Source organism: Aphelocoma coerulescens, unplaced genomic scaffold, assembly GCF_041296385.1.
Source record: "Aphelocoma coerulescens isolate FSJ_1873_10779 unplaced genomic scaffold, UR_Acoe_1.0 HiC_scaffold_105, whole genome shotgun sequence".
In the NCBI taxonomy this organism is placed as follows: domain Eukaryota; kingdom Metazoa; phylum Chordata; class Aves; order Passeriformes; family Corvidae; genus Aphelocoma; species Aphelocoma coerulescens.
This window is the reverse complement of record NW_027183467.1, coordinates 648,062-675,351: the sequence shown is the minus strand read 5'-3', so window position 1 is coordinate 675,351 and position 27,290 is coordinate 648,062. Positions and strand designations below refer to the sequence as shown.

Genomic DNA, 27,290 nt, shown 5'->3' with positions numbered 1-27,290 from the left:
GACCGGGGAGGGGGGAGCTTTGGGCTCTTCGGTTGGTTTGTCCAAAGCCTTACTACCCAGGCTTTCCATGGGCCTGTGCGGTTTGGTTTTGCATGGCTAGCTTGGTTCTGTTGGCCCAGGAGAGAATCTTTCTCCTTCCCTGGCCTTGGAGAATCTGCAGCAGCAATCTTTCAGCTGCCTTTGAGGTGAACTGAACAGCTGATAGACCGAAACCAGAGAAGCGCGACCGGTGGCGCCGGGAGACGGATTGCTCCGTTCCAGCCCCCAAACTTCGGGAAGCCGAGACGGGGAGAGAAAGCACAGCAAGAGGCTCCAGCCCAGCTGTTTTGTCTGCCGTGGAGAGGAGGTTAGTGCCAGAGAGTCACCGAATTTTCATCTGCTGCTCAAACTGCTGTGTGAAGCTCCTGTTTGGTTTTTTTCCCCTGAGAGAGAAGCCGGCTGCCGTTTTGTACTGCATGTCGTGAGCAGGTATTTTCCTTGGCATTTTGGGTTTTTGTTTCGGTGTGTGTATGTGGGTAAGGTCTGACAGTTTAATATTTATCAGTTATTTACTTTTTTCCCCCTTGCCTTGTGGGCATTCTGTTTGTTAATAAACTATTGGGTTTGAGGTTTTTTTTACTTTCATCTATTAATATTAATTTCCTATTGGTGGAAAGGGAGCCCTTTTAGAGGAGACGACTCATTAGAGGGGTGTCTTCTCCTAAATTTGTCTCAAAACTGAGACATCACAATCTGAGTTTCAGTTAATATATGAAAGCAATTCCAGTATGGGCTTTCACAGAAGAACTAGTCACCTGGTTTCAAACAGTTTACATGTCCGAGGTGGCAACAAGGCAAATGAGAGGAAAAGGGAGGTAATGGATAGGGATCACTATGAATATTCATGGCGGAGACCTTGAGGAACAAGGATCTTGAGCACTCAACAAAAGAAGCAGTAAATCAAGTCCTGTGGCAAAGTTAGCACCCAGAATATCAATTGAATTGCAGAATGGTTTGGGTTGGAAGGGACATTAAAGACCATCTTGTTCCAGCCCCCTGCCATGGGCAGGGACACCCTCCACTAGACCAGGTTGCTTCAAGCCCCATTCCACGTGGCTTTGAACACTTCCAGGCATGGGGCAGCCACAGCTTCTCTGGGCGACCTGGGCCTCACCTCACAGGAAGGAATTTCTTCCCAATATCCCACCTAACCCTGCCTTCTGTCAGTGTAAAGGCATTCCCCCTCGTCCTGTCACCCCTTGTCTAAAGTCCCTCTCTGTGTCTGTTGAAGCCCTTTTAAGTACTAGAAGAGGCTCTAAGGTCTCCCCAGAGCCTTGACCCTGTGGTAATTAAGTTTTTCGTGGCACTGGGCTGGAGCAGTGACACACTGCTGAAAGTCCAATGCAAAGAGAGTTTTGAATACCACCTACTTCTTCTGTCCATACTGCTCATGACAGGTAAATTTATCGTCTAACTCTGCAGTGGTCTGGCATTCCTGCCTCCACCTTCAGTGACCCTGCAGAGCTGAGGGAGATGCTGATGTGAGGTCACAGCTCTAATTGCTCTCGTGCCAATGGATGCCTACAGGATGGACAAGCCTGCAGCTCGGCTCAGAGACCAAGCAACCAGGATAGCCTCTTGTTTTCTGTTTGATCACTGAACTTGGGGTTGTTTTAACAACCAGGTACCACCTAAGTGATCTTAACATCTTTAACATCTCAGAGCCTCCAAGCCAAAAGTACCTCCTGTGAAAGCAAAGCACACACACATGCTTAGGGTCCAAAGACACCCAATTTTATCCCATTTTAGTGTATAAAGTACAATACAGACATATAATCACAACTTCTTGTATTTATATATGCTTTGGATGCATAATATCATGTTCTTCGAAATGGAAAGAGAATTCAAATCCATGATGCTTTATCCATCCTCAAGGCACATCTTCTAGTGGCACTCCCACTGTGCAGAGGTTTAAAATCATAGAATCATGGTATAGTTCAGGTTGGAAGAGAAAGATCATATAGTCCACCTTCCCTGAAATGAGCAGGGATATTTTCAACTAGATCAGCTTGCCCAGATCAGGTCATGGTTTATGGGGATAAATAAAAATAAAGTAATTTAAAAAAAGCATAATACTAGTAAAATGCATAATTTTTTAAATATACAATATAAATATTTATACATACTGTATAAAATGCATAGTAATAAAAATACTGTTGCAGATATTTTTTGCAAGAACTACTCTGGCAGAAAACCCTTGAATCCATCCACTGGGGCACCAGGTCCAACACAATGAATATTCCACAGCAAACATTTTTGCAGCTTGATTAGCTGCATTTCCCCATTTTCAGCCATGTTCCAAGTGTGTAACACAAGTCAGGAATAGTGAGACATGCTACACACAACATAGGCAGTGTGACAACAACACAGCCTTGAATAATGCAATACAGATGTGGATGAATGCAGATTAACCTACATTTGGTCCGATCGCCTGCCTCTGCCATGCTTGTGTGTGTGTGTGTGTATTTGAGCTTGTCCTATTTCTTTACAAAATTTTATATATATAATGAATCTAAAGTATTTTTTAACATTCAAAAGTGTCAAGCCAGTCACTGGCTTTGACTGAATTCTGCTTGTCAGTTTATGCTTTCTTGCGCAATGCCCCCATTGAATGTTTCTGTTGTTGAACTTAAGAGACACTAATTCTTTTCAACTAGAAAAACTGTAACAGATCTGGGTGTGATCTAAGTAGATGAAAGAAGAGAGCTGAGGTTTGAGCAAAGATCTTTAAAAAAAGGATTACTAACCTAAGAGAAAGGCTGAGTTGGATTTCCCCTCCCATCTTTACCCTTAAATACTGTGTTATTGCAAAGACTGCAAAATCCAGTTATAAAATTGGTTTGTGCTGTAGACATTAAGGTGCAGTGTTTGCATAACAAACGTGGAATTACTGGAGAGGAAATGTGGATTATTCCATTGAAATTGCCCTTGGTATGAGGAAGGTTGTTGTAAAAAGCACCATGAAAGTCTAGGACAAGGCAGAAGGGGTTTAAACTGAAAGAAGGATGATTTAGATTAGATATTGGGAAGAAATTCCTCCTTGTGAGGGTGTTAAGGCCCTGGTACAGGTTGCCCAGAGCAGCTGTCACTGCCCCATCCCTGAAGTGTCCAAGGCCAAGCTGGATGTGGCTTGGAGTAACCTGGTCTAGTCGAAGGGTATCCCTGTCCATGGCAGGGGGCATGGAACTGGGTGGCCTTCTAAGGTCCCTTCCAACCCAAACCCTTCTGTGACTCTGTGACTAAAGTGGGATGAGCAGACAGTTTCAGAGAACAGTGTGGGAGAACTGGGAGGTGGGAAAGCTTTGGGAAGAGACAAAGCTTAAAATGCCCATGCATCCTTTTAGGAAACCATACAACACACCAGCACAAGTCACTGGGACTGTGTTGGTGTAATGGGGAGCAGAATAAGGGTCATTAAAGTTTATCACTTTTAACATGTAATACTCAGTTCATTCCACTTCCAGATAACGTATCTTTCTTTAGAAGTGATCCCTGCCAGAGGGAGGCACAAAAGTTAGATGAATTGCAGGAAATGATAGAATGCTCTGCATTTTTCCACCCCAAGCTTGGGAAACTGCCAGGATCACTTAAGCATCAATCATGTTATGGGGAGGACTCACAGACTCCAGCTCTTTATGAACTGGATTAGTTGCATGGTACCAAATCTGTAAATACTGGGACCACCAAAGCTGTGTCTGGGGAGTATGGGGAAGAGACAGCAGAAGGCACTGGAACAGATGGCTCTATTGTGAAATCTCCTCCTAATTACTTAAAAAGGAGGACTGATATGAGTGAACGAAGCAGCTCGTGGTATCTGCAGGTACCACGCTGTCCACACCAAAGCTGTCACAGTGAAATATAAAGGGGTAAGGATGACTGTAGGAAAGCTTTATATGGAAAATGGTGAGAAAGCATGTTGTGGAAGAAGGTTGTTTTATAATTAATTGGTTATTTTCAAGGGCTCCTTCAGTGTTTGCAAGGAGTGTGAAGCTCTGAAAACAAAGCTCAGACCAAATGGATTAAGTCTTTATATCAAAGGTGCTCATGTTCAGAGGGCCCCACTGTGCTCCATCAAAAGCATCATGCTGAGCACACCAAAAATATCAGGGAGACACACCATTCACACACACATGAGAAAGAAAATCCCAGGCTATGTGCACAGCTACCTGTGCCAGCAAAGGGGCTCTTGACATGTTGTGTGCAGGAAACAAAGCCTGGAGAGCTGCACAGGATGGGACAAAACCCCAGAAACACTCAAGAGATTCAGAGCCTATTCCCATTTTGGGGAGCATCTTGCATTGTCATGATTTGCAAAGCTGATGGGATATTATCATGCAGGGATGTCCTGGGGTCTTTTGGCACATCCAGGCCCAGCCTGAAAAATCCAGAGGAGGTTGCAAAATGGGCCACTTGCTTTGAGACAGTGCTGCACTGATGCTCATGTGGCCAGAGGATGGTGCCTCACCTGGTCTAGAGGATGGTGCCATTGTAATGCAGCTGTAAATAGCCTTAAAAATATATTTGGATCATGGAAACCCACTTTCCAAGAAAGGTATCATTAACATAGAACTGAATAAAAATACTCCTCCACTGCACGCTCTCCACATTCACCACCCATGCCAGACCTACCTGCCAAACACAGCTGCCAGCACACAAAAGGGTGCCCAGCAATCCCTTTCCTTAAGAAAACAAAGCTCCCAGGCAGTAAATTTAGGAACTAAAAATTAAAAGCACCACTTTTATAAGTCTTCTGAGAAGAACTAGAAGGAGGATTTGTTGTTACAATGCACTTTTTCCACACAGCAAATGTTTACAGCCTCTCCAAACCATTTGTATCCTGCTGGGTTTAATAATTTGTCTCATTTGAAAATGAGGCAATCTGCAAATACTTCTTCCTTTGAAGTTGTTCCAAGCTTAATCGAAAAATAAAACATGCTAGGGACAAAAGTATGCAGCAGGTATTTAATTGAGAGAAGAGATGATGGAAAAAGGCAGAGTTCTCATCTCCCAGGCAGAGCATGCAAGCTTTAAACACACTCTTAGACTGATATTTATTGCAACTGACAGAGCAGAAAGGTTCAGAAAAAGCACTCCTTCCCCTCCCATAAATAATTCACCTCCTGCAGCAGTTCATAAAATGTTTATATTAAGTAATAATTCAATTTTGCATTGCAAAAACCCCCAAACTAACATGCTAGGCAAGAGAAAAATCAACCCAAAGGAAGATAGGGGAAATGATTGCTTGGAAGCCGTCACGTTGGATTTCCTCTGCTAAAGCAGTTAAATGGGGTCATTCTTGCTTTGTTGGGTCAAATCCTGATCTTGCTCTGAATAGGGTGTTTTCCATTGATCTCTGCAACAGCTACATGAAGCCTGCTCTTGAGTCATAGAGTCATAGAATCATTTATATTGGAAATTACCTCTATGATCATCAAGTCCAACCATTAACCCAGCACTGCCAAGCCCACCACTAACCCATGACCCAAGAGCCACATCCACACACTTTCTGAACACCACAAGACGTTTTCCAGCCAAGCAGGGCAGGTTCAGTGGTCCCATATTAAGCTCTGCTGTCAAGAAATGATGCTTTTGATTTCAAGGCACCATGAATGTGAGGAGGCTGTGAGCCCACTAACAGGTTATTTTGTCTTGGTTGCAAAGATACACAAGGTCCAACAGCATGGGGTAAGACTCCCAACAGTTGGACCCCAACATGGGCTAGAGGATGAAGAACATGGCAGGGAGGAGAGAGGGCAGTGGGACAATGACTGATGATCAGCAGAAGCCATCAAAATAATAGAAATCAAATGTCACCATGCATACACCCAGGCAGCTTTTATTAAAACTCTAATTGCTTGATCCAACCTGTGCCCTGGGGAGCATAAAGAAAAGCTAGCAGCACCAAGGTCACTGCAGACAAAAAAATCAATGCAAAGAATGAGTGATAGTGACTTCTTTTCTCCTAGATTCACAGAGAAGGACTGTGGAGATATCCTCCTGGCATCTCCAGAGATACGCCATATCCCCTTGGACTTTCTCCAGGAATGCACTTAATACATTTTTAACTTTTGACATCCAAGTTTTGCTCCTCTTGGCTGTGACAACAGCAGGTTTGAGCATCCTAACCCACTGTTACATTTCATAGATGCAAAGATAATAATCCATTTCTCTCTTCCAAAACCATTCCATACTTCCCAGCTTCCTGCAACGACCATGTCTGCTGCACTCCTGGCCTCTCTAATGGGTGTCCTCAGAACCTTCTCTGATCCATGACTGCTCAAGTACAAAATCAAAACCTGAACAAAAAAAATCTACATGAGTCTTGACTAATGTGGAAAGATATCACATCCTCTCCATATATCTCAGTACATTACTTGCCCCAAAGTATTTATTTTTGAGTGCTTTTGTTGTTAATTTATTGTTTTTTAAGATGAAATAACATTACTGACATGTGATTTGTGATTCCCTGCAGAACTGTTCCTCCACCAGCTGTTCCCATATGCACTGGCACCACTGCTGATCCCTACCTCTCTGTCATTCCCTGCCCTCACCTCTCCTAAACTGCCACTTCTTTGTTTCAAGCTATTTCTTCAATATGTCAAGATCTCTTTGAATTCCAATTCATGCAAAATGATTTAGCCAAACATAAGTGAAGGACTCAGCACGAGATTACATGGATGAAATACGGCTCTGGACAGGCCCTCAGGAGGGAGAGTCCTAATGCCACATTCTGCCCTTACAAATCTCTTACCTGTAATAAGGTATCAGTTAGAATTACAGGAGGAACATAGTGCTGCAAATTTAAATTGCATGTGGGATATTTAAGGCATCCTACACCTAGAGAGGCTCCAAGAGAGCTGGAGAGGGACTTTGGACAAGCATCTGGATGAATAGGACAAGGGGGAATGGCTTCCCACTGCCAGGGGGCAGGGTTAGATGGGATGTTGGGAAGAAATTCTTCCTTGTATGGCCCTGGCACAGGTTGCCCAGAGCAGCTGCGGCTGCCCCATTCCTGGAAGTGTTCAGCATCAGAGAGTCCTATTGATGGGCTATTCAAGGATGAATCTGAAATAAATAACCCCTAAGTGATATGAAAGACCTGCCCAAAACTGAGTTTGTAGTCATCAGCTGAGAAAAACCCAAGGAATGACATAAGAACTTGAAAGCTGGTGTCCGTCAGGCTGTCCACCAATGATTCTTGTCAGATCACCTGAACATGGACATCTCTGTACCTGCAGGGTGGGTTTAAATGAGTAAAATCAAAGGAAAAAAGAGGAAAAAGCTAGTTTTTAATGTATTTTGTAAATTATTATCTTCTTCCACGAGATCTTACACTGAACATTATACAGTAATATCCTATAATATTTCATAAGTAGAATATCCTTGATCATTTGTTCCTGTGGAAGCCTGAACACATCTCCAGCACCTGTGCAACTTTCCAAGGGATGTCTCCACACAGCAAAGAGGGGATAGAGTGTGCACAAATATTGGGGTCATGGTGATTCCCCTCATTTCCCCTTCTGCATAGCACATCCAGGCAGTTTCTATATCAAGGGCATAGTCCTGAACCTGGACACTGCCAGGCTCTGGTCTAGTACCCAGCAATACTCCTGTGGGCTGGAATATAGTATCTGCTGAAATCCAGACTGGGGACCAGGTTAAATTGGAATTGCTGGCAAGTGTTTTGAGACCTTAAAACTAAATACAGCCTCTATTTCAGTGCTTCCACCTCCCCTCATTAGAGCAACACAGGTATGAAAGTGAGGTACAGCAGTGCACCACCTTCAGACATCTTCACTCTTCCCAGGCCATAACTGCAAGACAACCTCTGTTTCCTCCTATTTTGCATCATGTCCTAAGTCTGACATGAAAAGACCAATTTTACACAATCATCCAGTTTGACTTCCCACCCAATTTCCCTATCAAACATCAATGTGATATAGTCTGAAGCCTGGTTACTAGATCCCAGGACTTCCCACCCAATTTCCCTATCAAACATCAATGTGATATAGTCTGAAGCCTGGTTACTAGATCCCAGGACTAACTCCTTGGAGCACCCCTACTGCCCAAGAGGGTGTGAAAAAGATGATGATACGTATGTCACCACTGATGGACTACTAGACATTAAGATCCACTGGAAGACCAAAGATTGAGATAAGAAGGGCTGGACCGACACACCTGGCTACAACTCACAACCACAGTGTGTTGAGTTTTCAGTTGTTCACTGCCAGCTTTGGATATTGCACAACCCTGCAAGGTCCTTGTTCTACAGGAAGCTGAGGGCTTCTCCAAACTACTTAACTCCAAGAGCTGGGCTTTGCAAACACTTAATGAAAGTATTGCCAAGACTTCAATGACTAGAGGTACCAGCAGAAAACCAACTAGAAAATCATCTTCTAAGGCAACAAATGTGCCTGTGTTTTCTGAGGGTTTCCAATTCTCAGAGCAGCCAGGGAGACAAATTGCAACTGGTCATAAAAATCTCTCTTGGGAGGATGAAAATCCTCCATGTACAGGGATCAGCATGCCATGTTAATATGCAGTCCTAGAACAAGCAAGAAAGGGAATCTTGGGAAACGGGGCTGGGGAGAATCTCAAGAACACATTCAATTCATCCCAAGCTCTGGAGTCAGGATCAAGCAATGGACCTTTATATCTCCTCTGAAGGTTGGCTGGCTTGCTGGAGATGCTACAGACAGTCAATGGCTGAAACAACCTGTCCTGTGTCATCCCAGAGTTCACACCAGCCAAATGCTGCAGACCCTCTCAGCCTTGTGGGTTACACAGAGCCAAGGGAGAATTTCTATGAGACAGCAGGAAATCACCTCTCCCCTTAAAGAAAGTTGTGGCTGCCCCATCCCTGGAAGTGTTCAAGGCCAGGTTGGATGGGACTTGGAGCAACCTTATCTAGTGGAAGGTGTCCCTGCCCATGGCATGGAGTGGAACTGGATGAGCTTAAAGGTCCCTGTGATTCTGTGATCCTGTTCTGAGCTTGGATTCCTGATCCTGCTCTGCTTCCACTGCTGCTATGCTGTCAAAAGCTTTTACGCACTAAGGAAGGCTCAATCACTGCAACTTCCAACACCACCTTCACTGCTCTCTGCATGATGATGCTGTCAAAACCCATCCCAGTTCCCCAAAGCGAACACATGGTCTTCCTTGTGTCCTCCCTCCACTGGGCTGCTTGCCAACACTTCCCTCTCTGGGAATCCTCTCTGAGTTGCCATAGCTGTTGACTCTAACAAGCTCTGCTGCTTGGCTGAGACCGGTGCCTTCATCCCCTGGGTGCACAGGGTACCTGGCTGGGGGTTATCACCCAGCCATGGCAAACCCAACCCAGGGCTTTCATACCTTTCATGGGCAACCTCCAATCCCACCTTTCTTCCCTCATCTCAGATCTTCTGCACATCCATCTATATCCAAGTAACAAGAGCACAAAACATGTTCAAAGTCCCAATCTGCAACCCAGCATGCTGGTGTCCACAAATCCAGCACACTGGAATAATCAGGCCTTGTCAGCTAGTTCCCTCCCTAGTTTTAGGAACTTCACTGATAGTCTGCTCTGATGCACTGGTGGAAGTGTGGCTCAGGCTGCAAAAGAGTTTGCAAGATACCAAGGGTCCTTTCAGCTTCCTGCTGAGGCTCACAGTGATGAAACTACACAGTCAAAATGGATGTGAAAAGGGAGAGGAGCCACCTGTGCAGTGAAATGGTATCCTGAGGGCATCTGCAAATTTTCCTTTAAGGTCTTGTCCAATAACCATCCAACAGCCCGACTGCTGCCTAAACCTGGGAATGGGTCTAGTCAGGGTTCACACCCCTGCCTGTGTTTCCAGCCCATCAGTGTGTGATGCTGATTCCTTTCAGGCAAAGCTCCCTGCACAAGAGCAGACACGCAGCCTCCTTCAGGGTGAAAGGCAAAGTGAAATTTGGGAGGGAGCCTGAAGCTCAGCTGTCAGGTCTGAAGAATTTCCTTCTCCTGCATCTGGATAACCTCTCCTTTTCCCATTCATCCAGCACAAAGACACTGTTAGCTCTCTCAGGGTGTTTATCTGCCCAGCCTTGCAGATGCTGTCTTAGAAAACAGATTTCTCACTGGAATACTTTGCAAGGTTGCTGGTGCCTGATTAATGGTGCTTGGTTGCTGCTTTTCTTTTCTTGTGTTTTAAAAGGGTTAAAGATGTGTGACACTGTGTGGGTGCTTTGCTGCTCAGAAAGGGGAAAAAAATAGAAGGCGATGGTCTTAAAAAAACTAGTGGCCTTCTGTAGTGAAGCTATACACTAATCAATCAAATTATTTAATCCCAGAATGTCTTGGAATGGGAGGGACCTTAAAAATCATCTTGTTCTGACCCCCTGCCACAGGCAGGGACACCTTCCACTAGACCAGGTTGCTCCAAAACCCTGTCCAACCTGGCCTTGAACAGTTCCAGGCATGGGGCAGCTACAGCTTCTCTGGGCAACCTGTGCCAGGGCCTCACCACCCTCACAGGGAGGAACTTCTTCCCAATATCTTATCTAAGTTTCCTCTACTTCAGTTTGAACTCATTCCACCTTGTCTTGTCACTACAGTTCCTGATGAATAGTGCCCCTCTGGCTCCTTGTAGGCCCCTTCAGACACTGCAAGGTGCTGTGAGGTCTCCACGCAATATTCTCGCCTCCAGGCTGAATCACAGCTCCACCAAAAAACAAACCAACCTCACAAAACCCACCAAAACCCAAACCAAAACTATCAAACAACTAAAAAATAGTTTAAAATTAAAACTTAAAAAATTTTAAAATTAAATTGGATTTTAAAATTAATTCTTAAAAATGTAAAATTTTATTTTTAAATTAAAATTTTAAAAACATTTATAATTTTTTTAAGAATACCAGCCTCCCTGCCTTCTCAGCACCAAAACCTCCTATTCCGTAGTGTTAACAGCACAGCTTGCAGCCAACTCACCAAAGCAGCAATAGTCTCTCTATATGCACACTGTGTGTGCAAAGTGCTGTGGGGTCCCCACAGCTGGAGGCAATTTTTGATCAAAAAAAAATTACTAACTGAAAGAAAAGTTTGCCATATAATGAGCTATTAATCAAAATAAAGCAGGTATTAATAGAAAGCAAAATGTGTTTGCAATAGAACACTTGCAGTGCTGGATTTGGGGAGGAGAAATGAATTGGAGGCTAAAGGATTAAAACTTGGTGAACAGCCCAGTTTTTGTGTATAGTATTTTAATAATATATAAAAATAGATATACATGTATATAAACATATGATATAAAATATTAGTATATAAAATATATTAATCTAAAAAATAAACAATATATAATTACAAATATATCTATCTCCTTCCAATGTCCTTTATATAATAATACATATATATATATATGAATGACATTGGAAGGATATCCAGAATACTGAGTTTTACATCATGAGAATTAAAACTTCCATCCTATAAAACTTCCCTAAAATGGCCCTTTCCCTCCTGGCTGGTGCTGATCCTGGTAGCAGAAGAGCATCCATGCTCTTCTGCCCAGTTGGGCAAGGCTTAGCTGAAGACACCATATGAATATATATATGTACATATATATATGTAAATACATTCAGCTCAGAGCAAAGAACAGTGAGATTGATGCAAGATTGAGTGCAGAAGTACTTAGAAAGCTTTTTTAGCTGGTAGGAGACAGGAAAAGGAAAGGTCTCTAAATGTGAGAGGAGACAAATTTATAACAGCTCTTACTGATTTATTTGAAAAAGAAAGGATAGGTAATCTAAATTAGTTGTAGTTGATCACTCTCCTCTTTATTTACTCTTTGTGTTACAGTGGTGACTTGAAGTCACCAAGTAAAAGTGGCATCTGCCCTACAGCATCAGCTCCTGCATCCCAAAGAAGCTGGTGGTCTCACCAGACACAGAAGTGTGTGGAAGGGGAGGAGGAGAGATGTTTGACATGTCCTTTGACATCATAACTGACTTAACAGACAAAAGAAATGTGGAAAACTATTGGGTTTCAGCAAAGCATTTTATCCAGGGCCATGTGGGAAATTCTTAATTAAGCCAGTGAACATGAACATTGGCAGAATGGAAAACGAGGCAAGGAAAATGATGGTGATGAGTGTTGGAAGGCTGAGCAGCAGCCCAGAAGGAGGTTAGCAGTGTTTAATATTTTTAAGGTTGACTTTGGCACAAAAAAAGTAGGGCAACACTGATGGGACCTCCTAATGACAGAATGTAATATGCAGCACCAATGTGCAGGAGGATCGGGAAATCACAGAAGAAGGAGGGGATTGACCTTGACTGTCATGTTGAAAATGGGATGAAAATTAGTAGTTAATTCTAGTCTTGATACTAATCACCAGGATTTTTTGCTATGGCATGTGACTGCCTAAGAAGGAGAACAGTATGGACATCCTTGTTATCAAAGAGTAAATGAGGGATTCATAATGAATCCATGATGCCCAAAAATATGGCTCATGAGTCTTCAGTAGAAATGGGGACCTCATCTCCAAAGGGCAATAGTCTGCATCTCCATTTAAGAAACAGATTTCATCTAGGAAGAGCTAGAGAGAAAAGGCTGATACCCAGGAAGTAAAAATTTTTACTTCCTAGCTAAAGAGCCAAACAATGTGGATACTGTACTTGGAGACACTGAGCAGTGACATTTGGACAGGAGAAAGTCACTAAGTATGCCAATAAAACAGAAAAAAAATAAGAGAGAAATAAACCAAATAAAACAGCAAACTACAACCTCTCCATTGATCCAGACTGGAAATGAGTTGCAAATTATCAGACACTGAGGTCTTGGCACAGCCTTCCTGCTGGCATAATGCAGCTAAAAACTCTGCATTTCTGAGACAGAGTCTTGGTTGTTACTCATAAAGACTAAATAACAAAACAGATAATTGCACTTCAAGGTTCAGAGGGTCCCATTCAGCCCTATGTGCCTAAAGGTCTCTCTGAGGTGACCCAGCTGAGCAAAAGCAGATGAACAGGTTCTCAAGTATGTTGACTCCATCACCTGAATGCCACTTCCACCGCTTCCTCCTGCTCCACCCAGTCCTAAGGCATGCACAGACCAGTTCCAGCTTGCACACAAAGCAGCAAAATTCAGTCTTGCCTACACTGCTGAGAACCTCCCCGTTGGCTTTTGGGGCTGGATGTTGTCCCCCTAAACTGATTGCAGGGAATACACTGCCACATACTCCAGCTTGGAGCTACCTACCCCCAAGTGTCCCAAGCTTGGAGACACCACCAGTCTTTCTCAACTGATGGACTACATCCAGAGGAAATCAAGAGCATGGTAGAATAGCTCTCTGCCTGCATGTTGTCGTTTGACACTGGCCAAATGCCAGGCACCCACAACAACTGCTCACTCACCCTCCCCTGCTACAGCTGGGCAGAGGAGAGAAAAAAAATTAAAGGGTTCATGAGTTGAGGTAAGGACTGGGAGAAAACACTCCAAGGGCAAAACAGGCTCAACTTAGAAGTACAAAGTGAATTTATTATTAACAAGCCAGAGGAGGATAATGAGAAGTAAAATAGCCCTTATAAACACCTTTTTTCCTCAACCCCTCCCTCCTTCCCACCGACAGCGCAGGGAGATGGGGGGTGGGGGCTTTGGTCAGTTCATCACCCAAGATCTTCTTCCACTGCTTAGGGAGAGAAGTCCTTCCCCTGCGATGCCATGGAGTCCCTTCCCACAGGAGACAGTTCTCCATGAAATTTTCCAGCATGGTTCCAATCTCATGAGCAGCAGTCCTCCCAGAACTGCTGCAACGTGAGTCCCTCCCACAGGCAGACAGTCCTCCCAAAACTGCTGCGGTGTTGGTCACTCTTCCACGGGGTGCAGTCCTCCAAGGACAGGCTGCTCCAGCCTGGAAGCAGGGGCCCTCTCTCTCTCCACCCAGTCTCCCAGTGGATCACAGCCTCCTCCAGGCATCCACCTGCTCTGGCATGGGCACCTCCCCCACAGGCTGTGGGTGGATCTCTGCATCCCCCGCGGATCCCAATGTGCTGTGCAGGGACAGCTGCTTCACCATGGTCATCACCACGGCCTGCAGAGGAATCTCGTCTCTGGCACCTGGAGCACCTCCTCCCCCTCATTCTCCACTGACCTTGGTGTCTCCATGTTTCCCTCACATGTTCTCACCTCCTCTTCTTCTCTGGCTAGAAAAAACCTGTGCCCCACTTTGTTTTGATCTTCTTCTTAAATACATTATCACAGAGGCGTTACCACCATCTCTAACTGGCCCAGCCTTGGCCAGCAGCATGTCCATCTTCAGAGCCATCAGGGATTGGCTCTGCTGGACACAGTGGAAGTTTCCAGCAGCTTCTCACAGAAGCCATCTCTGTGGCCTCCACCCTCCCCCCCACTACCAAAAACTAGGCCATGCAAAACCAACACAGCCTGCATCATCCATCTCCCTGCTCTTTGTGTCTTAGTGAACACCAGGGTCATTAGTTACTGGGGCAGCCAGTCCCTGTCATCTCAGCAGACATTGTGTCTCCTCCTGCTACAAAAGGTATGTATCAAGTGACCCCTGAGACAGAGCTCAGCCTTAGCCAAAGCTGCCAAACACCTCTCTGAACAGCCTTTTCTGGATAGAAGAAAACATTCTGCCCCTTTCCTTCCACCTGAGAAGAAAATCGGACCCATCTGCCTACGCAGTTACTTTAATAAACACTCTCATAGCTGAAACAACAAGGATTTGGAGAATGGTATTTCCCAAGGAATGTTCTCTGGCAGTGGAGTCTAGGATACCCTCAGTCATGCTATTAAACCTCTTTAACCTCTAAAACCAAGGTGGTTGCATCCAAACTGCTTGTAGGGATAGCTTAGCTTGGGAGTGGGTGCTAGCTTAGCTTAGCTTGGGAGTGGGTGCTACCAAACTCAGTGTGAGAAGAGGGCTAGAGACAGTTCCAAGCACTAGAGTGAACATGATGCTTCCACACCCAGGAACATGTCCTGGGACTCTAATTTACTAGTACAGACATAGCCTACAGATCTGATCAGAAATTTCAGAAGGCAATGGAAAATTTCCCATCTTACAGCATAAGCAGTGCTATTAGCATTCTCACCAAGACAGGAAATGTCCTCCACTGGAGATTTTCAAGAATAGGTTAGATAAAATCACAGAAACACAGAACAGCTTGGGTTGGAAGGGACCTTAAAGCTCATCTTGTTCTGACCCCCTGCCATTGGCAGAGACACCTTCCACTAGACCAGGTGGCTCCAAGCCGTGGCCAACCTGGCCTTGAACACTTCCAGGGATGAGGCAGCCACAGCTTCTCTGGGCAACCTGTGCTAGGGCCTCAGCACCCTCACAGCCAAGAATTTCTCCCTGATATCCCATCTAACCCTGCCCTCTGGCCGTGGGAAGCCATTCCCCCTTGTTCTGCCCCTCCAGGCCCTTGCTCTAAGTCCCTCTCTGGCTCTTGCAGTTCCTTTAGACACTGGCTTAAAGGTATCCCCAGAGCCTTCTCTTGTCCAGTCTGAACACCCCCAGCTCTCCCAGCCTGTCTCCAGAACAAGGAGAAGTATGAATTTCTTGCCCTTGTGTATCTTGGTCCAGCCTTCCTGTGTGGGCATCCCTCCCTAAATTATCTCTGCTGTATCTCTGAAAACCACACAGCAAGTCTCCAGTGCTGACTCATTCATCTCTATAGCTACTACAAATCCTCATTTGCTCCACATCTTTAGTACCTCCAGGGTTTGAGATGAATGACAGAACATTAGCAACAGGCAATTCATTAATACAAGAGGCAGTCCAAAATTTTCCATTGAAGCCTTTATTGTTTTGTTTCCTCTGCTAGGAAAGGAAGTTGGTGGGATGGAAAAAATAATTGGTTTGGTAAAAAAAAAATCTGGTTTTGCAATATTACTTCTCAGGGGTAAATGCATTTTCTTAGTACTCATTTGGACATCTTACAAAGGGGGTAAGTGGTTCCTTTCCCTTTTGTATCTTTTTTCTTCAGGGAATAAAGGTAACAAGAGAAGGCAGAATATAAGACAAAGAAGGGGGGAAAAAACACCCAAGAAACAACTAATTCTGGCATTTTTCCACAACTTCCAAATAAAAAGGGAAAGCATTCATTCATTCCTTCTTTTATTTTTGCCAAATGTGCTTCTAATTGTTTCACATCCACCAGCAAATGCCACTGTCTGCACATTTTGTCGCCTGCTCTCTCTGGTCCCAAACCCCCAGGGCCAAGTCCAGCCCATTGCATCCTTTGGTGCAGCAGGGAGAAGTGCTCTGCCCATCCTGTCCAGAAGTTCAGGGGCAGAAATCCCCTTGCCCAATACAGATAAAGCCCTCAATGATGCCACCACATCACAAATTGAACAAGAAACAGCTCCATCCACCACCAGCGGCTTTTCAAGGGATTGGTCACTGACCTGACTGAAGGATTCCCTGGTCCTTGGTCCCTCAGGGTCCATGGGCCACCCTGAGAAGCAGGACCACAGGGAAGAGGGGGGGGTGAAGGAGATGTAACCTTTCTTGGTTACCTGTAAACTTGGGCAGCTCATGTGCTGGGGAGGGAAAATGAGACAAGAACTCAGTGCTGGAACCTGTGTCATGCCAAGCCCCACCCAGTGACAGCAGTGGGAATAAGTACATAAATAAATTCCATGTATAAGCAAATAGTTAATAAATTACTGTTAATAAATATATCAATATAAAAATATAAATAATGTAAATACTATGAATAAGATAAAGAAATACTAGAAATATTGGAAATAAATCCTATTTATTCTGTAGGATCCCTGGGCACAGGCAGTCTCTGGCAGACATCCACAGTCCTGCCACTCTGGCCTCACCGAAGGCTTCTGGCTCAAATGCTAATACAAACAAATCATTCATCCCTCTGGCTGGGAGGAACCTCCATCTTTCATGGACATCACCATCTGGTACCACCTCTGCTCTCTAACTCTGGGCAGACCTGGGAGGAGATCACAGGCACATGGTCTTTGTGATATTCATCTGTCTTAGTATACAGAGGTTAAAAAGTCCCTTTAGCATGGACTTCCCCCATGACCTTGGGTGAGTTGCTTACTCTATCCCATGCTCTCAGGTATTCCTCACATGGAAATAATACCCAGTGGGACAGAGCGAGCTTAAAAACTATTGCTGGTCTGCTCTTTTGATTTCACCAAGGAATTGTTTCCCAACCTTGGAGACACTGATTTGCAGCAGTGGCAGAGGACTGTAAGGAAATCTCCCCCTGACTCTGCTGATGGGGAGCCTTCATCCATGCACAAGGAAGAAAAGCCCCATGTGAGCCATCCTTGCTCCTCTCTAGCAAGAAGTCATTAGGAGGTAATTTTGGGCTGTTGCGTGGCCCACAAGGTTGTCCCAATACACCGTGGAGTCTCCATCCTTGGAGATGTTCAATACCCACTCAGTATGTCAGCAGCCAGGTTCTTGGCAGTAATAAAGACTTGGAGAATTTGGTTTTTAAAAAGAACCCAAACAATAAACAACACTTATAAGATACCTAATTGGAACAGAAAAGAGAACAATTAGCCAAAACATCACTTATGCATTAATGAAAAGGTGCTTACGTTTTAGGGCTGAGCGTCAGAGCAAACATTTCTCCTGCAATATACGGCAAGGGAAGAAAAACATGGAAGTGGGAGAACACTTTCCCAAGTGTAAAGAAAAGCCCTAAGAGTATCGTGAAAGCCAACAAGCAACACAAAGAAAGCTGAACCCTTCTAGTTCTTCTTAGGTTTCACATCCCAGCTGACCCAGCCTTGGGGAGGAATCCTAGCCCAGTGCCTTAGGAATTTGTTGGAGCAGACTGGAGGGATAGGAAGCTGAGCTATCTGTATTTAAATATGCAAATAAGTCTAATTATCCTTTGTAGCAGTGGAAGAGAAGCAACACAAGGGCTCTCCAGTTCCAGGAGAGCTTTCTGCTTTAGCTCTGCCATCTCCAGCATGAACACAGACCTTGCAAGGTGAGCAGACAAAAAGCTGAGTCTCTCAGATCACAGCAGATTTAAGGGCTGTGAAACCCCTTTCCCCACATTCTCCACCCCTGCAAAACAGAGGCCCCAAAAATCCCTGGCCATTTTCTTGTGTCTCAGCCAAGCACCACCATCACACCTGGATGCACCTGAGCCTCCAGCATCAGCCAGTGAGAGCTAGAGCTGATGCCAAATGACAGCAAAAATCAAGATCTTACTGCTTCAACTGTTTCCCACTCAGGAAGGGGGCAAAGCAGATGACTGTCAGCTTTGCTGTGCCACCAGTGGAACAGAGGAATCAAGTCCCAGCTTCATCTTAAATATGCATGAATGTACTACCTGTTTGATGGCCAGGTGTCACCTCTAAATCTCCCCAATGAGGAAAATAAATCATTCAAAGGCATGAACACCTCAGCATTCACACAGCTATAGGGAAAAGCAAAAAGGCTGCAATCACACTTTTGTCACCGCAACCCCCAGCTTTGCTCTCTGCCGCCTCAACCCTGGTCTCAGCAGCGGTGGGCTCTGCCAAAGAAAGTGCTGGAAAACACAACTGCAGCAAACCCTCCTTGCAAACGTACATGCAGGACAACCACCCCATCACTTTTGTTTTTGCATTCCCAACACATTGAACCCGTTGACACGGAGAGAAACAACAGCAGCAGCTCACTGCAATGAGTTTCACGCTCTGAATCCCAAACAAGGTCTACTGCTGAGCTGAAATAAAGGCATCCATTTCTAGTTGGTTGGGGAGGTGGGGGGGGGGGGGGGGGGGAACAGAAGGATGTGTCATCCCCTGCTGCGCTGCGTTAGAACATGGCAGCATCTGAAGGCTGCCCCACCCAAGCGGCCTAGGATGCGTGTTCCTCATCCTGGCGCATCCCCCACCCCCGGGATGCTTTGTCTTGAGGTTGGGTCAGCCTGGGATGCTTCCTGGGACGCTCCTGTGTGTGGGGCACCCCACTCGTACATGGGACCCCTGGGATGCCGGGGGGTTGGCTGCAGCATGGCAGCCAGGGATGTGCTTGGAAAGGACCAGAGGCGACTTGCACATCCTAAGGAGGTGACCCCAAACATTACCCCTGTGGAAATCCAAGGTGGTGGGTGTCTCTGAATTTTGGAATGCAGTGGGAGGGGGGACACAGAGAAACTCAAACCTGCTGCCAAACCCCCGACAAAAAGTGTTCATGTATTTACTACCTGCACAATACCTACTGCCCCATCATCGATCCCCAGAGAAATGAGGAATTTAAGGATACCTCCCCCCCGGCAGGAAATCTGCAAGCCCCCCTGGAATGTTTCACAGCCTCACTCCCAAGGTGGGATGCTCCTCCGGGGATGCGCAAAGGGGACTGGATACGAGCTGGAGAGGGGCCGGCAGGTTGGGGATCTACATGGATGGGAGGCAGGGGGAGATGCCCTCTCACCTGTAGGACGAACTGACCCCCGCCGCCACCTCCTCTTTGATCTGCCTGTTGACAGCATCGGCAGCCGCCCGGCCTCTACTCGGCTCCGCCGGCTGCCCACCCGCCTCCTCCACCTTCTTCCGACCCTTCTCTCTCCCATCCCCGGGCCGCACTATTTTGGGATGCTCATCCTCCACCTCGGAGTGCTCCTCCTTCTTTTCGGGAGCGAGGTGCACCTTCCGCCGCTTCTCCTGAGCCGGTTTCTCCGGGGGATCGCGGTCCAGGGCCAGGACGGGGGAAGGTCCCGGTTTGGGGATCCAGGGATGATCGCCCCTCTTGGGGATGGGCCAGGCACGGAAATCCTTCTGGTACTGCGTCTCCTTCTCGAAGGGAGTGTCCGAGGGCTGGTACTCACTCTTGGGCTTGCAGCTCGGCTCCGGCCGCTGCACCTTCCAAGGCTTGTAGTCGTGCCGCATGACCGAGTCGGCCGGGGGAGAGGCGTGCGGAGCCGGGCCGGGCCGGGCGGGACCGGGAGCCGGCTCACCCCCTGCGGCCCCCGCCGCCGCCTCGCCGCCGGGCTGGGTCTCGATGGGGGCCGCGGGGCGCGGCGGGGGCGCGGGGGCGGCGGGATGCTCGGTGGCCTCCGAGTATTTGGTGAAAACGAGGGGGACGGCGATGTCCGCCTTGTCCAGCTGGTTCCAGAAGCGGGCGATGCAGCAGGCACGGGTGATGCAGGGCCACGCCATGGCGGCCCCGCGCCGGGAACAACCGCTCCGCGCTCCGAACACCGCACTGCTCTCCGCACCGAGCTCCGCGCTCCGCCCCGCCCCAGGTGGGCGGGGCATGGGGGGCGGAGCTTGCACACGCACAGGGGCAAGGCATGCACACGCGCAACGCGTCTGCACATCAACGCACCTACACACACGTGTGATACTGAAGAAGGAGCAGTCATTAACTAACTCATGTAAGCACAAGTTAACTATTGGGAGACAGCAAATGTTAGTTCAGACAGAAGATGTTAATTACAAAGCCTGAGAAGCCGAATTCACCCTAATCTTGTCAAGATAGAGGGGACAAGGATCATCTCAGAGATTGCTGAATCATCCCTCAAAGGACTACGCATGCCCAGGGAGAAAGGCGAAAAGTTCACTGCGAGGATGAGTACTGGCCTTCATCAGAAAGACCCCCGAGGAAGAGGAGAGGTCTTCCTCAGCGCGACCACCAGGACACACAGCGCATGCGTGGCCCATATGCTAATAATTTCCGAGAAATAATTTGTATAACCACACCTGTCCCAAGGAATGTGATGAATATTCATAATTTAACCCTTAATACTGTGTTGTAGAGAGCACCAGGTGTGTGTGTTTGGAGGAGCGATCCCCACACACCCGGCGCGCCGAATAAAGCAAATACCCGCTTCTCTGTCTCTGAAGTGTCTCCTGGCCCGGTTGAGGCCTGATTCATCTGGCACCCCGAGATGGGACCCTCTCTGCCCGGCTGCTGGATCCAGGGGTAAGCAGACCTCCCAGTCGCGACCCTGAATTTTCAGGGGGAGCTCAGCTGTCCCTTGGCTCACGGCGGGGGCAGACAAGGACCATCTGCACCAAATTAAGGTATTTGCTATTCCTTTTAAACACAAAATACCTGCAGGTCCAGGGTTCGAGTCCCTGAGGGTGGGTTGAAAGTCCCGAGGAAGACTGGGTCTCCCAAAATTAGTCCTGGGCAAGAGGAAAAGTACTTTTAAGGGGTTGGACCCCCGGGGTTGGACCCCGCTGTGAAAAGTACTTTTAAGGGGGTTGGACCCCCCCGGGGTTGGACCCCACTGCAAAAGGTACCTTTAAGGGGTTGGGCCCCGCTGTTATGCGATATTTTACGGCTATTTGCGTTTTGTCTGTTGCTATTCTGCTGCTGTGTGAGTGAGAGTGGATGAGACGTGCTGTCAAAGTGCGAAGCGAGTGAGGAGCTCTATCTGCGGTTCCGTACCCCGGCGACGGGCTCGGCCAGAGAAAAGCGAAGCGTTTGGCAAAGAGTGAATGAGGATAAATCATATAAACCATTGGACCTTACTGTCCGAAGGGGGGGCAGATTTTAGAGGAGAAAAGATTTTAGCTATTGAATTGAAAACATCCAGACCCTAATGCCTTTCTAATGTAGCTCCATCTGATTTCCCTTTTGAAATCCTGTGTTTAGTGTATGAAAACAGTTGTGAAGCTTGTATTTCTGTGCATGTATTAATTGTGAGAGAAAGTGGTATTGTACTTCTACTAGATGGAGTGGGTGGTGTCCAAGCTGCCAGAGGAGAGAGCTTGGTATCAGACTAGAAAGAGCAAGAATAAAAAAAAAAAAAGAAAGTGCAGATAATGTTAGAATAAGGGGAGAGTGGCAGAGAATAGTGAGAAATTTGAGAGAAACTGGTTAGAAAAGTACAGCAAGTGTATGTAAGAAGAGATGAGGAAAAGGCAAAAGCGATGGCAAAGGTGATGGCAGAAGTTGTAAGAATTGTGGACGTGATTAACAGGTTTGGGTGTGCAGAGCTGAAAGGCTCCTGTTTGGAGGGGACCCGTGCCCCTGTGCCTTTCGTGTTTTGTTGTGAAAAGCCAAAATTGGCAGGTTTCAGACCTGAGGCAAATCCGGAGCTCCTATCTTGTGGGGAACCCCGCCACCAGTCTGTAGTTTATTGTGGAAAACTAGAATTGGCAGATTCTAATCCTGAAGCCAATTCTGCAGCTGCTGCCTTGTGGGGATGGTGCTGTCCCTGTGCAGGGCCAGGTATTTGTCATGCAGCCTCATCTGCGCGGGCTGTAGAGAGACCTATGGAGAAAATGTTTTGCTATTCTTCCGTGGTTAATTTGTTAATCACCTCTCTACTCCTGGGGTGGACTTGGTAATAAAAAAAAAAAAAAAAAAAAAAAAGGGGTTTTAGGCAGTAGCATTGCTTGCTGCCGAACTTGATCTTGTCCAAAGGGAAAATCACTAGAACAAAGGGAGCAAACTGATAAGGCAAACTGCTCCAGGGCGAAAAGCAGAAGCCTACTAAAACCCTGAAGAAAAAAAAAAAAAAAGGCAATCCAAATGCCTGATTCACAGACTGCAACTCTTGCAAAACTTTTAAAAGCAGTCTCACTCCCTCCACTGAAGAATCAGTTGGAAGAAACCCCACCGAAAACCTGTGGGAGACAACAAAAGTGGTGCAACAAGCACTTCATAGAATAAATACTAAAACTCCACTTGAATAAGTTAATGCAATTAAACTCCTGTTTCACTCAGACATATTTTTCATTTTTTTGGGGGGGGGGAAGTTTGTTTCTTTTTTCTTCTCTAGGAATGTCAAATGTCCCGACATCAAAGGTAAAGAAAGCAGTTTGAGAGCAAGGAAACTGCAAGCAGCAAAATCACATCTAAATGTGATAACCATTGCTTCACTGTCACTTTGTGTTAGCCCCAAAAAGTTTTACTACTTTTTAATAATCAGTGTAGTGGGCCAAATTTTCACTTTTCTTTTATAGGAATCTACCAACACATGAGATGGAGCTGTGTGAAAACCAATGAAATGTAAAGTGTCACCATAATTGCTCGCATTGTCAGTTGGTTAATGTTTGTAATTTGTTTGTGTTTTCATTGCAAGTGACTTGGTGAGAGATCAAATAGAAGTTAAAGCATTCTACATATTCTTGAGTTTAATTTTTGTCTAACTTGTTTTGTCTTTTTACTGAAAAATGGTGTGGTTAAAGTCTTATAGATGTATAATTTGTCTCAACCAATATTATCCTGAGAGTTGGTATAAGAATTTATACATATTTGAAATCCTACAAATATGAACTAACCTTCCTGGTTCTGCCTCAGAAGGCTTCAAAATTATTATAATCTAGCTAAATTTTTGGATTTTCTAATTAGTGAATTAAAGAATCTTGACAAAACACAAGCAAATGCTACATGAGAAATGATTGAATCCCCCTTCCTAAACCAAGAGGGATACAGAAAAGCCTTCTACCAGCTCTCAAACTAAAGTGCTGTTCAATCTCATGCCATATGTCTTAAGAGGATTTATAGCACATTCTGCAATCTCAGTTGTAGGTGCAGAATGAGATGAAGGCAAAAAAAAACCCCAAAAAACCAAAAAACAAAAACCCCTAGGTTTGAAAGAGAATTCATTTAATTTTTAATCCCACCAAAATAAAGCCACAGTTTGTAGTTTGTGTCAAGATTAAATGACAAGAGTGCTATAATCTGTCTCCTGGAAAACAGAGCATATCCCTAATGTAAAGATATGTTTGCATGAGAACATTTTGTATGAAAATGTTTTGTGTGTTCGTTTTGTATCATAAAAACTAATCCTTCATAATGTATAGAATTATACAGCAGAGTAAGAATATTATTATAACAAAAACTGTATAAAGAAGCTACAACCAAAGAAGCCTCCTGAAGATACCTGACTAAGACTTTAAAGTGTAAGTTAAACCACTAAGATTAGATAAAGGAAAGAGAAATACCCAGAGATAGTAAAATAACAAATCAAGTGATCCCATTAGTAGGAGATGTTGAAATTCCAGAGATCAAAACAGGCTCCCCCAGTGATTATTGAACTACTGGAAGGGGCACAACCAGTGTCAATTAAACAATATACACTAAGGCATGAAACATGAGTAAGAATAGAACCAATAATTACTACATTTATTAATCAGAGGTTGTTGAGAGAGTGTAGACCTTCCTGCAATACCCCAATTCTACCAGTACAGAAGCCAAATGAAAGTTATTGATTAGTTCAGGACCTGAGGACACTTTACTCACAAAATTACAAAGTGACTGAGTGTGGTTTTCAGTTTTAGATTTAAAAGATGCTCTCTTTTGTCTGCCATTAGCTGAAAGCAGTCAGGAAATTTTTGCCTTTGAATGGGAAAACCCCAGAACAGGGAGAAAAAGTCAGCTCACATGGACTGTATTGCCACAAGGATTCAAAAATAGCCCCACAATATTTGGAAGTCAATTAGCCAAGGAACTGGAAGCCTGGACACTGCCACTTGGAGAAGGTACACTTCTGCAGTATGTTGATGATCTACTGATAGCAACAAGGACCCGTGAAGACTGCAAGAACTGGACTGTAAGTCTTTTAAATTTTCTGGGACTAAGTGGATATAGAATCTCCCCTGAAAAGGCTCAGCTAGTCCTGCAGAAAGTTACATATCTGGGGTATGAACTGGCAGGAGGGGAGAGAGCCTTGGGAGACAACAGGAAAGAGGCAATTTGTCAACTGCCCAGGCCAACCACAACCAAAGAACTAAGAACCTTTCTGGGAATGACAGGATGGTGTAGATTATGGATCTACAACTATGGACTCATTGTGAAACCTTTATACCAACTCCTAAAAGAGACTGGGGGAACTCACCTATGCTGGACACCAGAGACTAATAATGCATTTGTAACTCTGAAACGTGAGTTGATGCAAGCTCCAGCACTGGGCATACCAGATGTCACTAAACCTTTTCTGTTGTTCTCACATGAGAGACAAGGACTGGCTCTGGGACTTTTGGCACAGAAGCTGGGACCCTACAAAAGGCCAGTGGCTTATTTCTCCAAGCAGCTGGACGTGGTCAGCCAAGGATGGCCCCCCTGCCTGCGTGCAGTGGCAGCTGTGATCCTGAACATAGAAGAAGCTCACAAGTTCACACTGGGCCAGCAGATAACTGTTTTTGTCTCTCACACAGTGTCAGCAGTGCTCACACAAAAAGGAAATCACTGGTTAACCCCATCTCGCTTTCTCAAATACCAGGCTGACCTGGCAGAATCGGAGGATGTGAGTATCGAAGTAACTAACATTTTAAACCCAGCAGCTTACCTCCAAGGCAAAGCTACTGAGGAGCCTGGAAAGCATGACTGCATCAAAGCCATGGAGGCAGTTTACTCCAGCTGCCTGGACCTAAAGGACTCTCCACTAGAAAATGCAGACAGCTGGTTCACTGATGGGAGCAGTTATGTCAAGAATGGTAAGCGGCTCGCTGGGTATGCAGTTACAACCACAGACGCTGTCATTGAGGCAAAACCGTTACCTGTGGGGACATCAGCTCAAAAGGCTGAAATAACAGCCCTAACTCGAGCCTTGGCGTTGGCTGAAGGAAAACCTATCCACATTTGGACTGATTCAAGGTATGCTTTTGGGGTGGTACACGCTCACGGGGCTATCTAGAAAGAAAGAGGTTTATTAACCTCACAGAAGAAAGAAATCAAGCATGCTACTGAAATCATGCAGTTACTAGAAGCAGTGGTAAAACCTTCAAAAGTGGCTATAATGCATTGTAAGGGACACTCCCAGGGTAACACTATCCCTGAACTGAGAAATGCTATGGCAGACAAAACAGCAAAGGCAGTGGCCAGTAGGGTTCAGATCCAAGCCCTAACTCTTAATTATGATTTAAATTAGATACAAAAAAAAAAAATTATTAGCACAGATGGGTGGGCTAAGATAAAAAGGTCTCATAGTCATATCCAGAAAACTGTTAAAATTATTTATCCAAAGTGAACATTGCATCAAATCACTTTAGATGACACTTCTTGAAGGCTTAAAGAGGTATGAGACAAACTTACATCACGGTTACCCAACTTATCCTGGCTTAAACAATTGTTTGTAATAGCTATTTGTGTTATTGCATTCTTACTTATTGTTTGTATTAGTAGTTACTGTTGTATGATATTATGTACTTGGAATTGTGATGCTTATGCTCAATATAAACAAGTATAAACTTAGAAATAAGATAGAGAAGGGTTCTTACTTTAAAGACATACAAGATTTGTAAAGAATTACAAATAACCAAAGAAAAGGGGGGATTGAAGAAGGAGCAGTCATTAACTAACTCATGTAAGCACAAGTTAACTATTGGGAGACAGCAAATGTTAGTTCAGACAGAAGATGTTAATTACAAAGCCTGAGAAGCTGAATTCACCCTAATCTTGTCAAGATAGAGGGGACAAGGATCATCTCAGAGATTGCTGAATCATCCTCAAAGGACTACGCATGCCCAGGGAGAAAGGCGAAAAGTTCACTGCGAGGAAGACTACTGGCCTTCATCAGAAGAGACCCCTGAGGAAGAGGAGAGGTCTTCCTCAGCGCGACCACCAGGACACACAGCGCATGCGTGGCCCATATGCTAATAATTTCCGAGAAATAATTTGTATAACCACACCTGTCCCAAGGAATGTGATGAATATTCATAATTTAACCCTTAATACTGTGTTGTAGAGAGCACCAGGTGTGTGTGTTTGGAGGAGCAATCCCCACACACCCGGCGCGCCGAATAAAGCAAATACCCGCTTCTCTGACTCTGTCTCTGAAGTGTCTCCTGGCCCGGTTGAGGCGTGATTCAATACATGGCTATGTGTGCGCCCACACCTGCACAGCCACACAGCTGCACACACACGTGAGACATGGCTATGTGTGTGCACAGACCTGCACGGCCGCACACACTTGCAAACACATGTGAAACGCACTCATACATGTGCGCACACATATGCTTGATCCCAGGCCTACACACACATGTACACCTGCACATACACATGTAAGACATGCCCATGTGTGTGTGCACACACCTGCACTGCCACAGACCTGCACAGCTGCACACCTGAACACACACGAGAAGACACACCCATGTGGCCCATGTGTGGACAGACCTGCATACTTCATGCACACCTGGACATGCACACCTGCACAATCACACACCTGCACACACAAATGCCAGACATGCAAAGCCAGCGCACACTTCTGTGTGTGTGCACACATGCATGGTCACACACCTGTACACACATGGGCAAGTCACATACATGCATGTATCAACACATCTGCATGCTTGGTCACACACCTGTACACATATGTGCAAGGTGCCCATGTGTGCAAACACGTGC

The 27,290-nt window shown here is 45.5% G+C and overlaps 1 protein-coding gene and 1 long non-coding RNA gene across 8 annotated transcripts in view; one reads left to right on the top strand and one right to left on the bottom strand.

The window, feature by feature from the left end:
• The window catches only part of LOC138100551 (uncharacterized), a 33,039-nt gene extending 32,432 nt beyond the window's left edge, over positions 1-607 (top strand). The window contains exon 2 of the long non-coding RNA XR_011146851.1: positions 175-607. This is a non-coding gene — a long non-coding RNA (uncharacterized lncRNA). The remainder of the gene's footprint in view (positions 1-174) is intronic.
• MAP6 (microtubule associated protein 6) overlaps positions 1-26,696 on the bottom strand; it is a 61,300-nt gene extending 34,604 nt beyond the window's left edge. For all 7 annotated transcript variants that reach the window (XR_011146849.1, XR_011146847.1, XR_011146846.1 and 4 more), the window contains exon 1: positions 19,422-26,696. Coding sequence is in view for 1 of the 7 variants with exons in the window: in XM_068998419.1 (XP_068854520.1) it covers positions 19,422-20,245 (824 nt within the window). In the remaining 6 variants the exon portion in view is untranslated. The remainder of the gene's footprint in view (positions 1-19,421) is intronic.
• Positions 26,697-27,290: the final 594 nt, after the last annotated feature.